General features: G+C 28.4%; 11 protein-coding genes across 11 annotated transcripts; 1 reads left to right on the top strand and 10 right to left on the bottom strand.

Annotated features, from left to right (window-relative positions):
- Nucleotides 1–425: 425 nt before the first annotated feature.
- Nucleotides 426–1422, bottom strand: MAK16 (ribosome biosynthesis protein MAK16; the record flags this gene model as incomplete). The annotated part of the gene is made up of 2 exons (XM_011273410.1): nucleotides 426–1336; nucleotides 1407–1422. The coding sequence occupies 2 exons, from the start codon at nucleotides 1420–1422 to the stop codon at nucleotides 426–428; spliced, it is 927 nt and encodes a 308-aa protein (XP_011271712.1).
- Nucleotides 1423–1785: 363 nt separating this feature from the next.
- BN7_6011 (uncharacterized protein) lies at nucleotides 1786–2472 on the top strand (the record flags this gene model as incomplete). The annotated part of the gene is made up of 1 exon (XM_011273409.1): nucleotides 1786–2472. The coding sequence occupies one exon, from the start codon at nucleotides 1786–1788 to the stop codon at nucleotides 2470–2472; it is 687 nt and encodes a 228-aa protein (XP_011271711.1).
- Nucleotides 2473–2674: 202 nt separating this feature from the next.
- Nucleotides 2675–3190, bottom strand: BN7_6010 (uncharacterized protein; the record flags this gene model as incomplete). The annotated part of the gene is made up of 1 exon (XM_011273408.1): nucleotides 2675–3190. The coding sequence occupies one exon, from the start codon at nucleotides 3188–3190 to the stop codon at nucleotides 2675–2677; it is 516 nt and encodes a 171-aa protein (XP_011271710.1).
- Nucleotides 3191–3669: 479 nt separating this feature from the next.
- Nucleotides 3670–4089, bottom strand: BN7_6009 (uncharacterized protein; the record flags this gene model as incomplete). Its single annotated transcript, XM_011273407.1, has 1 exon — nucleotides 3670–4089. The coding sequence occupies one exon, from the start codon at nucleotides 4087–4089 to the stop codon at nucleotides 3670–3672; it is 420 nt and encodes a 139-aa protein (XP_011271709.1).
- Nucleotides 4090–4392: 303 nt separating this feature from the next.
- On the bottom strand, nucleotides 4393–4863 carry BN7_6008 (uncharacterized protein; the record flags this gene model as incomplete). The annotated part of the gene is made up of 1 exon (XM_011273406.1): nucleotides 4393–4863. One exon carries the CDS (start codon nucleotides 4861–4863, stop codon nucleotides 4393–4395), a length of 471 nt encoding a protein of 156 aa, XP_011271708.1.
- A 773-nt stretch (nucleotides 4864–5636) lies between these two features.
- On the bottom strand, nucleotides 5637–6197 carry BN7_6007 (uncharacterized protein; the record flags this gene model as incomplete). Its single annotated transcript, XM_011273405.1, has 1 exon — nucleotides 5637–6197. The coding sequence occupies one exon, from the start codon at nucleotides 6195–6197 to the stop codon at nucleotides 5637–5639; it is 561 nt and encodes a 186-aa protein (XP_011271707.1).
- Nucleotides 6198–6854: 657 nt separating this feature from the next.
- BN7_6006 (uncharacterized protein) lies at nucleotides 6855–7376 on the bottom strand (the record flags this gene model as incomplete). The annotated part of the gene is made up of 1 exon (XM_011273404.1): nucleotides 6855–7376. One exon carries the CDS (start codon nucleotides 7374–7376, stop codon nucleotides 6855–6857), a length of 522 nt encoding a protein of 173 aa, XP_011271706.1.
- A 621-nt stretch (nucleotides 7377–7997) lies between these two features.
- On the bottom strand, nucleotides 7998–9155 carry BN7_6005 (uncharacterized protein; the record flags this gene model as incomplete). Its single annotated transcript, XM_011273403.1, has 1 exon — nucleotides 7998–9155. One exon carries the CDS (start codon nucleotides 9153–9155, stop codon nucleotides 7998–8000), a length of 1158 nt encoding a protein of 385 aa, XP_011271705.1.
- A 1030-nt stretch (nucleotides 9156–10185) lies between these two features.
- On the bottom strand, nucleotides 10186–10638 carry BN7_6004 (uncharacterized protein; the record flags this gene model as incomplete). Its single annotated transcript, XM_011273402.1, has 1 exon — nucleotides 10186–10638. The coding sequence occupies one exon, from the start codon at nucleotides 10636–10638 to the stop codon at nucleotides 10186–10188; it is 453 nt and encodes a 150-aa protein (XP_011271704.1).
- A 609-nt stretch (nucleotides 10639–11247) lies between these two features.
- On the bottom strand, nucleotides 11248–11712 carry BN7_6003 (uncharacterized protein; the record flags this gene model as incomplete). Its single annotated transcript, XM_011273401.1, has 1 exon — nucleotides 11248–11712. The coding sequence occupies one exon, from the start codon at nucleotides 11710–11712 to the stop codon at nucleotides 11248–11250; it is 465 nt and encodes a 154-aa protein (XP_011271703.1).
- Nucleotides 11713–12565: 853 nt separating this feature from the next.
- BN7_6002 (uncharacterized protein) lies at nucleotides 12566–13066 on the bottom strand (the record flags this gene model as incomplete). The annotated part of the gene is made up of 1 exon (XM_011273400.1): nucleotides 12566–13066. One exon carries the CDS (start codon nucleotides 13064–13066, stop codon nucleotides 12566–12568), a length of 501 nt encoding a protein of 166 aa, XP_011271702.1.
- Between the last annotated feature and the right edge of the window lie 1508 nt (nucleotides 13067–14574).

Raw genomic sequence — 14574 nt, 5'->3', positions numbered from 1 at the left:
ATTATAATTGGAATTTAAAAACAATTGATGTCGTTTGAAGTTTCTAGTTTCGTTTATGTATTTTCAGTTTTTTGTTGATACTTTTTGTTTTCTTTAAGAGACCACCTAAAACAACGTGCGCGAATCAAATATATAAACTCAGCCAAAACAAAATTTAGGTACTATAGGGAATGCTTGAATCTACAATTTTCTCAACAAAATATTTAATCAATATGCCCGGTATTAATTACTATGCTAATATACAAAGAAATGCCTATATTCTCTTTTTTCTCCTGAGTGATTTGACAGGATTATGAGCTTTTAATGAAAACCAAAAGTAAAGTAAAATCAAATTATTAAATATATATAAATGCCCGGAAATAAATACCCAGCAGAATAATGTACAATGTATTGTTTTATATGCCAAAATGATCACAAGATCTGCTCTAATTTGTTGCCAATTGTTGTTGTTGAGCAGGTTCTTCTTCATATTCAACTTCAACTCTAGCACGTCTTCTTTTAGCCTTATCATCTTTAAGTTGTTGTTTTCTTTTACGTTTCTTTTCACCTTCTTCATCACTTGAATCGGAATCACTATCAGAATCATCTTGATCTTTATGATTATCACCTTCACTATCACTACCATCTAACCATCTTTCTAAATCTTCAACATCAACTAAATCTTCATCACCATCATCTTCAACATATTCAATTTCACCAACATCACTATCATCTTCTTCATCTTCCAATTCACTATCATAATCTTCTTCTTCTTCTTCTTCAATACCTTCTTCATCTTCAACATGACCAAGAACTTTCTTCCATATTTTTTCATCAACATTTAATGGTTTATCACCATAAGCACCACTTTTCAATCTTTCTAATAATTCTTTTTCAATTGCTTTTTCAATCTTTGCAGCAGCAAGAGCTTTTCTTTCTCTATTTTCTTCTCTTCTTTTAACTTTATGTTTAACACCAACATAATGTCTTTCTTCATCTCTCAAAGCTAAACGACGTTCTGTAATTGCAACTTGAGTTAATCTTGTTAATCTTTGTTTACATTTATGAATCAAGAATTTATTCCAATATAATAAATGATTATCAACTTGTTCTAAAGCTTTTGAATAATTTTTTGATAATTTAATTCTTTCCCATAATTTTGCAGGAGTATGAGCTCTTTCTGCAGTCTTCATATAAAGATATAATTTCCCATCAATGTTTTTAACTGTGGCATATCTAGCATTTGCTAAAGGACATGATTGTCTTGAACATAACCCACTAACATTATATTCATTTCTACAAAAATTTTGTTCTTTTGTTGTTTTCAATTTAAATGAACAAAATTGTTGATTAATAACTTGCCAAATGATCTGGGAAAGAGATTATGTTAGTCAATTATTCTATATCATCACTGGGTTATAGTATACTCACTTCATCAGACATCTTTACTTATATATTCTTTGACAATTAATATTAACAAGATCAATATGTCTTCTTCTTAAAATAAAACTTTTCTTACTTTGTTTTCATTATACTACTACAAAAAAAAAAGTAATTTTAAAAAAAAAATTTTAAAATTTCTTGAAACGGAGCAACAATCTCATCGGATATTATTGATTACGTCATCAACATCGGATTATGTAATATTCACGTGACAATAATTTAAAATGAATTACCCGGAATTTTGAATTTCAATCTGTCAATTTTACAAAGTGTCAATAGTGATTTTGATATACTCTATTGGGGCCATATGGGTATTTATATCATACTTTGTGTATATGGTTAACAGATTACCCAAATCACAATATGTCATATCAATCCATTGCCTTCCAATTATTCAATCTAAACGATTATGGAATCAAATTATTCCCATCTTTCAAGATTGATACACTTTATTTAGCAAAATTTCAAATTGTTGAAAAATTCCCAGAACAACATGATGATATTGATGAAGGAAGTTCACAAAGATTTGATAAATTATTATTAATTCCATCAAAAAATGATAAAGTTCAATTATTGAAAAATTTCCCATTTACTGCATTATTAAGAGATGAATTGGTTCATTTGAATATTACAGGTTCAATTGGTCCCTTAGAGAATGGATTACCATTATTTAATGTTGAATATAATTATATCTTAATATTATATTTTGATACACAGGAAACTGTTAATAAATTATTAAATTATTTAACCAATACAGGATTACAATCAATAAATATTGATAATATAGATAAATTTATTAAAGATAAAGAAGATGAAATTGATGAAAAATTATATAAAGAATCTCATGGTCAAAAAAGATTACAAAAAAAAATAAATCCAAAACATAGTAAAGAAATTCCATTATTATCAACTCATATTAAAATTTTAGAAGATGATGAAACTTATAAAGATGTTTATTTAAAATTAATTAAACAATTTGATGATCTATTTCTACATTCTGAAAATGCAAATTTTGAATATGATTCAAAGATTCAAAAAAATATTGTTTAAAAGGTATTGAATACATTTACTTGAATATATAACCATACAGCATATCATTGAACCCATATGTAATATCAATTCATTTATAAAGTCTACTATTAACCTCTGATTGCTTGCTATGTTAAAAAACAAAATTCAAATATATTGCCGCCAATAAACAAATAGAAAATTATAAAACAAAAGGTAGATATAATCAATTGGAAGCTATCTTTCACTCAAAAATTGCTGAAACTTTAAATGGTAATTCAATTACAGCAGAATTATCAACTTTTGGTTGGAAAAATCCAATAAAATCAATTGAAGTACCATTAATATTCTTTCTTGGACTTGAATAACCTGAAACTTGATATGTAACATGATCTTCATCATTAAATTTATAACTTAAAATTGCATCAGATGATTTTCGTTCATATTTAATTTCTTTCTTTGGAGTTAAATTTGTTGATGAATAATTAGTACTCTTTGTATAAGTATTAGCTGGAGCTAATGTAATTCTAGTTTCTGCCTTTGGGATTATATCAAAATCATTATTTTTTACATTATCATCATTAATTTCAGCTTTGATTGAAAAAGTACCTTCATTTGTTAAATCTTTTGGATTAAATCTAATATAAAAATTTACTGTATCAACAAGTTCACCAGGTGTTGCAAAACCAATTGGATTTAAATTAGCACATAAGATTGATTGAACTAATGTGGCGGTTGAAATTAATTTGAATAATTGCATGTTTGACAACGTGTGCTTTGAATGGCTGGTGTATAAGAACTATCAAGTACTTTAAGGTTCAAAAGGACACTGGAATGAGAGAAAACTCCTCTATTTATATAAATATGTACAAGAGTCTATTATGGTTATGTAATCACGATATATAAATTTAGAACAATCAATAAATCTATGTAATCATACTTGTTAAAATTTTGAAATGTGACTATTTATATTCTCCTCCAAGGATATGTTTAATATTCTTAACTTTTGTATGTTATTGTGTTATTGTATATGATATTATTTTTGTCACATAATTTATATGCAGGGTCTAAGAAGTTAGTCCGATTACTTAATATATCAGCTATATCATATCGATCAGTTAAAAGAGATCTGGGGATTCATTTATTAATAGATTCGAGATGAAGATAGTTACTAGTCAGTGTGACATGGTGTACAGGTCTTTTGATAAGAAATTGGGAAACCCTTATATATAATTCAACTTATTGAAACATTATTTGAAACTGTGTTGATTCAATATCATCACCACTAAACCCACCAATTAAACTAACACTAACATCTTTTCTATAATCTGTATCATCTAGTGTGCTTGTCTTGATGAGAACCTTCAAGTCTTGAACATTATTTGATATTTCCAAGAGTTCATAAATTGCAGTATCACCACCGTCTTGTTCATTCACTGAATCACTATCAATTGAACTTGAAATAGAATCAACTTTAACATTTTCAGATATTAATCGACCATATATTAATAATTGTGATGAGCCTTGTGGGATATTTGTGAATTGTAATGTATATATACAATCTGATCCAGCTATACAGCTTTTTCTCGTCTTTGGTGTTGAATCACATAAAATTATTGAAATTGAAATTAATAACGTAAAGAATTTGTATAGTAACATTATGATCAAGGATCATTTAGCGCTCGGTATAAATTCAACTAAAGATAGAAAAGAGGAATCTAATATGGATACGCTTTAAGTTTTATATCATAGATTCAATTGCTTTATATAGTTTTGAAGTACTGAGTTCATGTTTGTTTGTTCATATGCCTCTCGGGTTCTTAAAGTTTATTATACTTAATTGATTGCGCTTAATGTACATGGTGTTAAAAACGAAGAAATATATTGGCCAATAAACATAAAAAGAAGTATAAAATCAAATATCAACAATACAATTGTTAATCAAAACATAATTGAATCTTTTCAATTCAAAATTGCTGAAACTTCAAATGGTATACCAACTGAAGCACCATCATTAATCTTTGGTTGGAAAATACCAGTAAAATCAATAGAAGTACCAACAACGTTTTTTTGAGGATTTGAATAACCTTCAATTTCAAAAATAACATCATTATCATCATTAGATCTATAACCAAAAACTGCATCAACTGATTTTTGATCAAATTTAATTTCCTTCTTTGGAATTAAATTTGTTGATGATTGATTACTTCTATTTGCAATAAAGAATCCAGAATTTTCTTTATTATCATCATTGATTTTTGCCTTGATTGATAGCGTACCTTCATGTTTTAAATCTTTTGAATTGAATTTGATTTTATAATTTGCTGTATGAACATATTTATCAGCTGCTAAAGCAGAACCAATTGGATTTAAACCAGCACAAACGATTGATTGAGCTAATGTAGCGATTGAAACTAATGTGAATAATTGCATGATGAGAAAGTGATCCTTGACAGACTATGAGTACTTGATGATGGAAGGAAATATAGAATTGAGGATATGAACATGTGGGAGCTCACCTCTATTTATATCTAATATTTAAGCTATAATAGTATTAACTAGTAATATTTATAGCTTCTATCATGGTTATATAATCGCAATCAATATATGATGATTTTAGAACATGATCTTAACAGAGAAATAAAATCCTTAGCTAAGTACAGGGTATATTTTTAACTTTTAATTGTTATTGTTTATTTTTGTCACATAATTCAATATACAGGGTCTAAAACTATTGATCCGATTACTTAACATGTTCTGGATCAGATCACTAAGAAACTTTGGCCAAGGAAGATTTATGATGTTCTTAGATCATGTCATATTATAATGATATCATATTGATTAGAACTGATTTATTAATAGATTTGAACTAAATATGATTTGTACCAGTATATTGTAGTACGCTTAATGTTCAATTGTGGAATCAAGAGTCTGATTACTGTCCGTATATTAAATGAATAGATATAATACATTGATCAAATTGTGACAGGATAAAGATACATCAGTATATATAATATCGTACAAAGTTAATTTCGTAGCTAAAGACATGGAGCGCTATATTTTAACTTAGCGCTACATCTAACATGTACAATATAGTATTAAGAACAAAACTAAAATTTATATTGGCCAATAAACATAAGATATAAAAACAAAGCTAGTTCAAAGAGTGTGTTAAACTGATATCCATGCTGTTCAATGCTTTCCACTTATAAAACAGCAGAAACTTCAAATGGTAATTCAATTGCAGAACCATCAACTTTTGGTTGATAAAATCCACTGAAATCAACAGAAGTACCAGCAACATTTTTTAAAGGATCTGAATAACCTTTAATTTCAAAAGTAATTTCTTCATCACCATTAGATTTATAGTCTAAGACTGCATCAGCTAATTTAGAATCAAATTTAATTTCTTTACTTGGAGTTAAATTTGTTGATGAAACATTACTCTTTTTTGCAATAAATAAATCAACATTTTCTTCATTATTATTGATTTTGGCCTTAATGGAAAAAGTACCTTCATCTGAATTTAATTCATTAGATTTGAAAATAATACGATACTTGGCTGATAAACTTTTATGTTGTGGAACAACATTAGTAGTTGGATTTAAATCTGCACATAAGATTGATTGAGCTAATGTTGCGATTGAAACTAATTTGAATAATTGCATGGTGGACTTGACTTGACTTGATTGTTTGATTGTATAGTAACTATGATGTACCTTGATGATTGATGTAGTTATAGAATTCATATCTGGGTGGGAATTCATCTGTATTTATATAAATGTAAGATTAATTATAACCTGTCTATACTGGTTATGTAATCGCATTCAATATATAAACATGATAAATTTAGAACATAACAAACCTATGTGATTATACTTGTTAAACTTATGAAACTATGACTGGCCATAGTCCTTAAACACATGGTATATGCTGTCAAAATATCATATGTTTTTGTTTTTGTTTTGTAAGTTTATTTTTGTCACATACTAAATGCAGGGTCTTTTGATGTGTATAATTAGATCCGATTACTTAATATTATGGAGATCATAATATAATCAAGAACTATCAGATCATCAACAGATCAATTGAATATTAATAGATTATTGAGTATGGACGTATTCAGTCAGTGTATCTGTCAGTGACAAAGCGCTTAATTGTTTAATGTCATATGATCTTTTGGATTTTGAGATCTAGTCTTGTATATACAGCGCTTAATTAACCAATATACAATTCAATGAGTATATTTGGATTACTATATGATCAAGGCGCTCCAAATGTAAACCATGAATAGATCATATACTACTAGTAGAACCATATCGCTATGAAGATAATGATACATTCCCAATTGTAACAAAACAAACACATATCATATATTAAGTATAAATAACAGCTAAAATCAACTAGAGATCACAACTCATTCACTAAATATCAATTCGTTCTAATGTAGCAGTAGCATTAAATGGAATTTCCACTGCTGATGAAGCACCTTCAGGTCTATAAAATCCATTAAATTTAACAAAAGTACCAGTAACATTCCCATTAGAATCACCATATAATCCTCTAACACTAAATGAAACTTCTTCCCTATCACCATTAAATTTTAAAAATGAAGTTATTGTTTTATTATCATTATATAATTCCCAACCTGGTGTCTTATAATATTTTAAATTATTTGAAATTTTAGTTTCATTAGCAAATACCAATGGTTGATTTTTATCAAATGTATCATCAATTTTAGCATCAATCCAAATTTCACCATTTTTTGAAATTTCACCAGATTGGAATGTTAATGTATAATCAGCTGCATAACTAACTTTTGTATAAGCTTCACCTGATGCTTTCAAATGGTTTAATGGTATACCTGGATGAATTGGTTGATCAAGTGGTGCAGTTGAAATTAATTGAGTTAAAGCAACGATTGAAACTAATTTGGTTAATTGCATTGTGATGAATTAAATATGGTTAAAGTGTCGAGAATATATCTAATTGAATTGAATCTTGAGATCTCATCTTCTTTTTATATAACCAACTTTAAACTCATATGTTAATTACCTTGAAGTTAAGTAATCGCACATTTAACTCATTTAACTTCCTATTATACTTTAAAAACATATCATGACGTTGGTTTAATTATAGTTTGAACTAAAAATGAACCATCTTTTGATTTACATTAACTCCAATTATATATTGTTTTCTGTTTGTAATTCTGTAATTTTACGTTTTATTGTTTTTAAGTTTCAAAGGCTTAGAATTTTATACTGTGGTTCTTTCCGATTATGTAACAGCTGTGTAATCAGTATAGCTATGAAGTTATTTTCGAATATAAAGTCATTATACAATGATCAACTAATCAATATAAATGATATGTATTAAATATTATAATGTATTATATAATGAAACATGATATACTTTTAAAATCAACTCCTTATTATTATTATATATTATTATGATTCTCCCATATAAACTAAAAACCTTTTTAAACCAAAACACCAAAACCAAATAAGCTGAAAAAAACCACACAATTGTGTGAATATAAGTTGCTGATTGTACTGCGATCTCAATGATCATTCATTCAACATTACTTTTGAAATACAAATTGATATATCATCTAATTTACCACCAGTTATAAATTGATTACTTAATTCATTAACTTTTTCAACATATGGACAAACACAATAATTATCATATGCAATATTTTTAGTTTTATAAAGTAAATGATTTGAAACTTCTTGTAAATTTGTTAAATCTTTATTTAATTTCCCCATTATAATATCTAAAATTTCATCTTGATATAAATTATCTGTAACACCATCTGAACAAATCAAGATTAAATCATCTTGTTCCAAGGGGAAATCTTGAAATTGAACAACTGATGATGGTAATTTTTCTGTTTTAATTGTAGTACCAACTTGTTCGGGACTAAAATTTGAAATATATTGTTCTTTATTTGTTTTAACAATTTTACCTTGTCTAATAATGAAAATTTTAGAATCTCCAATATTCATAATTTTTAAATTTTTATCAATAATCATCCCCAAGAGTAAAGTTGATGAACCATTAAAATTATCATTCTTCATAATTTGTAAAGAATCTTTATATGCATAATCTAAATTATTTGATAAATCAGATTCTTTAATCTTGGATAAATCATTTGAATTATAAAATGATAATTCACTAAAATTTCTACTTATATTCTCCAAGAATGAACGTGCAAATAATCCAGAATTTGCATGAGCTCCACTCCATCCACTAACACCATCTGCAACTCCAATTAAATTTGGTGAAACAATCATTGCATCATCACCATTCTTTATAGATAAAGTTTCAATAGGATTCCCATATAATCTTCTTCTTGGTAATAATGACAGATTATTTGAAGAATCTGTTAAATCCATTAATGAAGAAATTAAAGGTTTTGATGAACCACGACCATGATGAACAAAACTTGCAAAACTATATTCAAATTTAAAAAAATCTGAATTTGATTTTTTTTTAGATGAATTAATTGATGAAGGTGTTGATGTTGAATTTGTTATTGGTTTATAATAAAATCGTGGTGTACCACTTGATATATGTTGATCTGATTCAACTTCTTGTTGTTGATATTGATGATTTTGTGAACTTGAGGTGTTTAATGAATGTTGATGAGAATTATTTTTTGTAACGAGCCGTAGAACATTATTCCAATAACGGTTCCCACTCTTAGCAACCGTCTTGAGCATTATTTTAAAGGATAAGTAACCTAGTAGTCTACCTTATAATTCAATAAATATTGATCTGATGTAAAGTATATTAAATTGTACAAGTCAAAAAAAAATTAAAATCTATTATATAAGAACAAAAAATAAAAAAATTACACGTAAAAATTTCGCGAAACGCAAAAGAAAAAGGAACGCGCTGGTTTGAGCCACATATTTTGACACAAAAATTTATAAGTAAGTAAAACTAATAATTGTGAAGGACTTATTTTATATGAAGAGGCATATTTGATTGAGGTTTTGGTTAATGTTTAGTGTATCTACTTTTTGGTTTTTCAACGGTTAATTTATGATGTGATTTGGTGAAGTTAAGGTGGGTCTATTCGTTATTGACTGAGAACTGAGAACGATCATGAGAAGATATAGATATATGCGTCTTCATAGGTAACTATTTAAGAAAGTCAATGAACGATTATTTACAAAGTTTCTCTTCATCACTTGACATCCCCAATATTTACCTGAAACCCCAGTTTGTATGTGATGATGGTAAACTGCCGGAAAATGTCTGTTCCGAGACAGGGAAAATATCTTTTATTGAAACAGTCTCAGATCATCAGGTATGAATTTTGAAGTGTTGGTGATTAGAGAGGAGGTTTCATTGGTTCAGTGTGGATATTGAAGTATACCTAGCTTCTTCTTTTTTGCATCTTCTTGGTCTATTATGTATGTGTTATGTATGTATGGTGTGGTACTATATATAAAGCAAATTTACAACTTTCCAATAAAAGCAACCTCAAGAGTCAAGACTCAAATAAACACGAGATATCTTTACGAACATATTTATACTATTGTATCAATATTAATGAACTACGCAAATCATGAGATCATCAGCACTCTGATCGATATGTAAATCTTGACCAGATCTGTTCCCAAAAACATAAAGTTTCCATATACGTATATTACAAGCAATTAACAAAAATTATAAACACATGAATGACTATTTACCATTTGGTCCCTATTCAAATCCTTCCTTCACTTTCCCTTGATGTAATCTTTAACTAAATGTTGTTTCAAATTGTGTAGAATCACCACCTTTAACACTAAATCCACCAAATATATTAAGACTAACATCTTTTGGAAATTTTGATCCATCAATTGTACTAACTGAAATATAAAGACTAATACTTTCATTATTTGAAATATTTGTTGGAATTGGATATGAAGCATAAACTGATGTATCACCACTTGGTGAACCAGGAGGATGGAACCCACCATCTATATTTGATGAACCAATAACTTGTAAAACTTGAACATTTGAACCAAGTAATCTACCACGAACTGATAATGTTGATGAGCTATTTATTGGAATTTGATCATTTGTAAATGTTAAAGTATAATTACCCTTTGAATCTGATAATGTTTTAAAAAAATTTGGAGTTGAATCAACTGATAAAACAGTTGTTATTGAAACTAATAATAATGTTAAAAAAGTTTTAATAAATAGCATAATGTATGGGGTATCTCTTATGTCTTTAATGCGTATACAAATAAAAATCTAGAAGAAACTTTTGAAGGAAACTTTTCTGTTTTTATATGATTATTGAGTAACCGAGTTTTCAATTCATCCAATCAGTAAAGATATGTACCTAATTTAACGCCTTTATACTTATGATAAGTTAAGTATATCGGGAATTACTATTTCAGTTCCAAAGTAAAACTCGGTCAAATTTTTTCCACTCTTTGCATACTTTTTGAATTATGGTTCATTACTCATAACAAGACATGTCAACGTGGAGAAGAACATGATCTGTATTTGAACTAGACTCATAGAACAAGAAGGTATAGATCTAAAGTTCAACTCTTTTTGTTTTGTACTGGTATGTTCCTGAATATAATCGTTGAAACTCGTCTTTTATCGAAAATCTTTTGAAAATTTTAAACTTCTATTATGAAGATCTTTCCCACAAAAAGAAAAGATTGTTCCAGACTCGAACATAATGAAAACTACACCACAATTTCATATAAAATCAAAATGTATAGTTAAAATATAGAAAAGGTATCATAAAGAAGTGAAATTAGATCTGTTCATTTCGTTGCAAACGGGAAAAGGCCAGACTTATAATTCAGAAGCAATATCTTTATATTCAATATCATCACCACCATCTGGATCAAAAGAACCATTAAGATTGAATTTTAAACCTTCACCAAGTGGACCATTACCAACACCACCACCATAAATAGTTAAAGTTGCAGGTTGACCATCTCCATTATAATTCCAAGTACCTTTAACATGAGATTGATAAAATTCTGTTCTACCAGCTACATATAAATTTTCACTATAATGAACACCTGAACTTTTATCAAGATCTGTATTTTCTGAACCATGATCAATTAATCCAATATCTAATGATAATACACCTTTATTATGTATATCGAAAACAACTTCATATTTAAATCTTTCTTGACCATCTACTTTTGTAACTGAAACTGATGGATCTTTATCAGCACGTCCATAAATTGAAGCAGCTGAAGTTAATTGTAATGAAGCTAAAGCGTAAAGTGCTAATGATTTGAATTGCATTGCGAGTTGATTGATTGATGATGATACTCATTAACATTCATACTTTACTCATTTCAACGACATTTCCTTGTGTATTTATAATGTTTTCAAATGGAGTTTAATAAGTTTTGATGAATTACGCTATAAATAGAGATCTCGTATAAACCCTTTTGCGATTACGTAATTAGTGTAAATAATCAACAGATCGACTAATTCCACAGTTTATCAAAGAATGAACCCACAGGTTGTAATAGGGTTTGAGAAATATTGGTAACATATGTCATAGAGTACCATATGTTAAGGTTTGTGTTATTTTTGGATATTGAACGCTAATCATGGGTTCAATTGTATCGTAATTTTAATGTGTCTCGAAGTAAGGAAGTATACAAAGAAGCTCGAGATGTTCAGGATGTTCAACGATCTTGAATGTTGGATATTACTAATATTGAATTTGAATAATTGATTTGTAATACTTCATGGTTATAATGTATCATGGCGATATCTTTGCTAGCTGATAATGTTTTGGTATTTCTTCCTTGTGGATTGAAATATTTTCATTTTGATTGTACCTTGTTTATATCTGGATATGTTCAATATGGATATAAACGCCCAGTACTGTCTTACAAGATATGCAGGGGAAGACTCTTTGACATGATTCTTAGCTTTTATTGAATATGTCACATACTAACTCATAAAATAGTTAGGTACTAGATAGTAGGGACTCGGGAGCTACATATTAGCCATGTACTTACTACTAATACAACTACAGTAATTCAGATTTTATAAATCAATGTGTCATATTTCAGCTAGTCATATATAGAAATCTTTGTCTCATTACAATAATATTGCAAGAGTATCACTTTAGTTGATTAATTCAGTTATCATTTGGTTGATTTTTAATTTCAGTAGTAGATTTAGAGAAACCATAACCCTTTTCACTATCTTTTGGAGTGAATTTACCGGCAGCAAGGATTTTAGCACCATCAATTTTTTTACCTCCATTATTAGCATAAAGACTTAAAGTTGCAGTATTACCATCTTCTTTATAATTCCAAATACCTTGACCATATCCATCACCAAATTTAATAGAATCTTTAGAAACTGGTTTTAAATTTGTACTTGATAAAATTCCAAAATCATTATCCCAACCAAATTTATCTGGATTAGTTTCTGATAATGTAAAATTAACACTCAAGACACCTTCTTCAAGTTTTAATCCATCTTTAAAAATTAATTCATAATCGAAATGGGTATGATCTTTATCATATGTAGCTTTAGCAATGGCAGATGGGATATCATCACGAGCATTGATAGAAGCAGCGTTGGTAAATTGTAATGAAGCTAAAGCAGCGAAAGCTAATGATTTGAATTGCATTTTAAGTTGTATATAGTTGTAATTATCTGATTTGATATCGTTGATAATGTTGATATATAGATTTCAATTTGAATTAAATGAGAATATCTTCTGATATTTATAATAAATCTTGACAATTAATGAAGATTAAAGATCACAACCATATGAGTGTCAAGCGTCAAGAGACACATTTGAGCTATTCAATCCTCTTTCCATGGAATGTATCATTAAATCATATCTGATGGTATGTCCAGTATGATCTATCATTAGAGTCATGTTTTTTTTCAAATAATATAGCCATCAAGCATGAATTAACTAGCAACTAGTAGGGTTCAAGGCTTGAAGAACAACTAATTATAGAACATGATCTTAGTGAAGCAAAGATATCCTATCGTATCCAAGGAAAACAATTGCTGATCTGTAGATCTCGTTTGAATTTTAGTAATTTGTGTAGCATCTTTCGAATCTTGAATTTAGTGCAATAGAAGATGCTTTAGGAAGTTAAACTTTTTCAACGTAATTACCTCATATTGAATGTCTATATGGATTTGCAACTCTGTTAATTTGATCATATAGATCGTTAGCAATCACATTATATGTTCTAATTATAACACAATTGAGACTAATTTGATGAAGTACTCATGAATATCTTCCCTTCATTCCAGCAACTAATTCAATCAATCCATAGTCAACATATATCTAAATTATTCAACCACAATATATCAATGATCAGCTTAATTTATCTTGATCTAAGCCTATATTGATTGCCCCAGAGTAATAAATCATGATCAAATATGAGTTTCGAATTTATGGGCATTGGGCATTGGGCATTGGGTACATACGTTGATATTTCTAGCTGACGTTGAAAATTGATATTCAATATGAGTTTGTTTATAGATCCACGATAATCTAGGTGAAACTTGAAAATCATAACATTAAAACATATCCTTATAAAACGTTCTTAAGACCTTCTAAAACCGGGTCTTAATTAGGCTGTTTCCCTTACTTGAAATACCTAATATTACTCCATGCATGATTCATTAACATAATCAGAAGTTATAGAGTGCCACCATAAAACACGTTTGCCATAAACTCTAATCCTTCAAGTAAACCCTTAATTAACTTTGATTGAGACCTCAATTAAACATCATGACACAATTTCGACAATCCAAGCTTATTTCTCCACCATTTTCAAAACCTCTGTAAATGAACTTTAATCATGATAGTACCTTGAAGGACGGTCCCAATCTCTGGTAGTATGTACGTACGTTACACGTACCGTAAACAACAACCTATTTTAAAAAGTCTGCCGATTACTTAAGCTCAATCCAAACGCACAATTCTGGATTTACAAACGCATACTCGTAAAGTTTATAGCTTCCATTTGAACCACGTTATAAGCCCCTAATCCTTTAATTTCCTTTGATTTAAACCACAATATATTGATTAAGTAAATTGTAATTCGTTGAAAGACCCTTTAAAAATTCAAAATTATTTCCAAAAAAGTTTAAAATGAACTATACTAATAG

Source organism: Wickerhamomyces ciferrii, contig 00245 (genome assembly GCF_000313485.1).
Source record: "Wickerhamomyces ciferrii WGS project CAIF00000000 data, strain NRRL Y-1031 F-60-10, contig 00245, whole genome shotgun sequence".
NCBI lineage: Eukaryota > Fungi > Ascomycota > Saccharomycetes > Phaffomycetales > Wickerhamomycetaceae > Hansenula > Hansenula ciferrii.
Note: the sequence above shows the minus strand (reverse complement) of the source record. Positions and strands in the feature narration are given on the sequence as shown.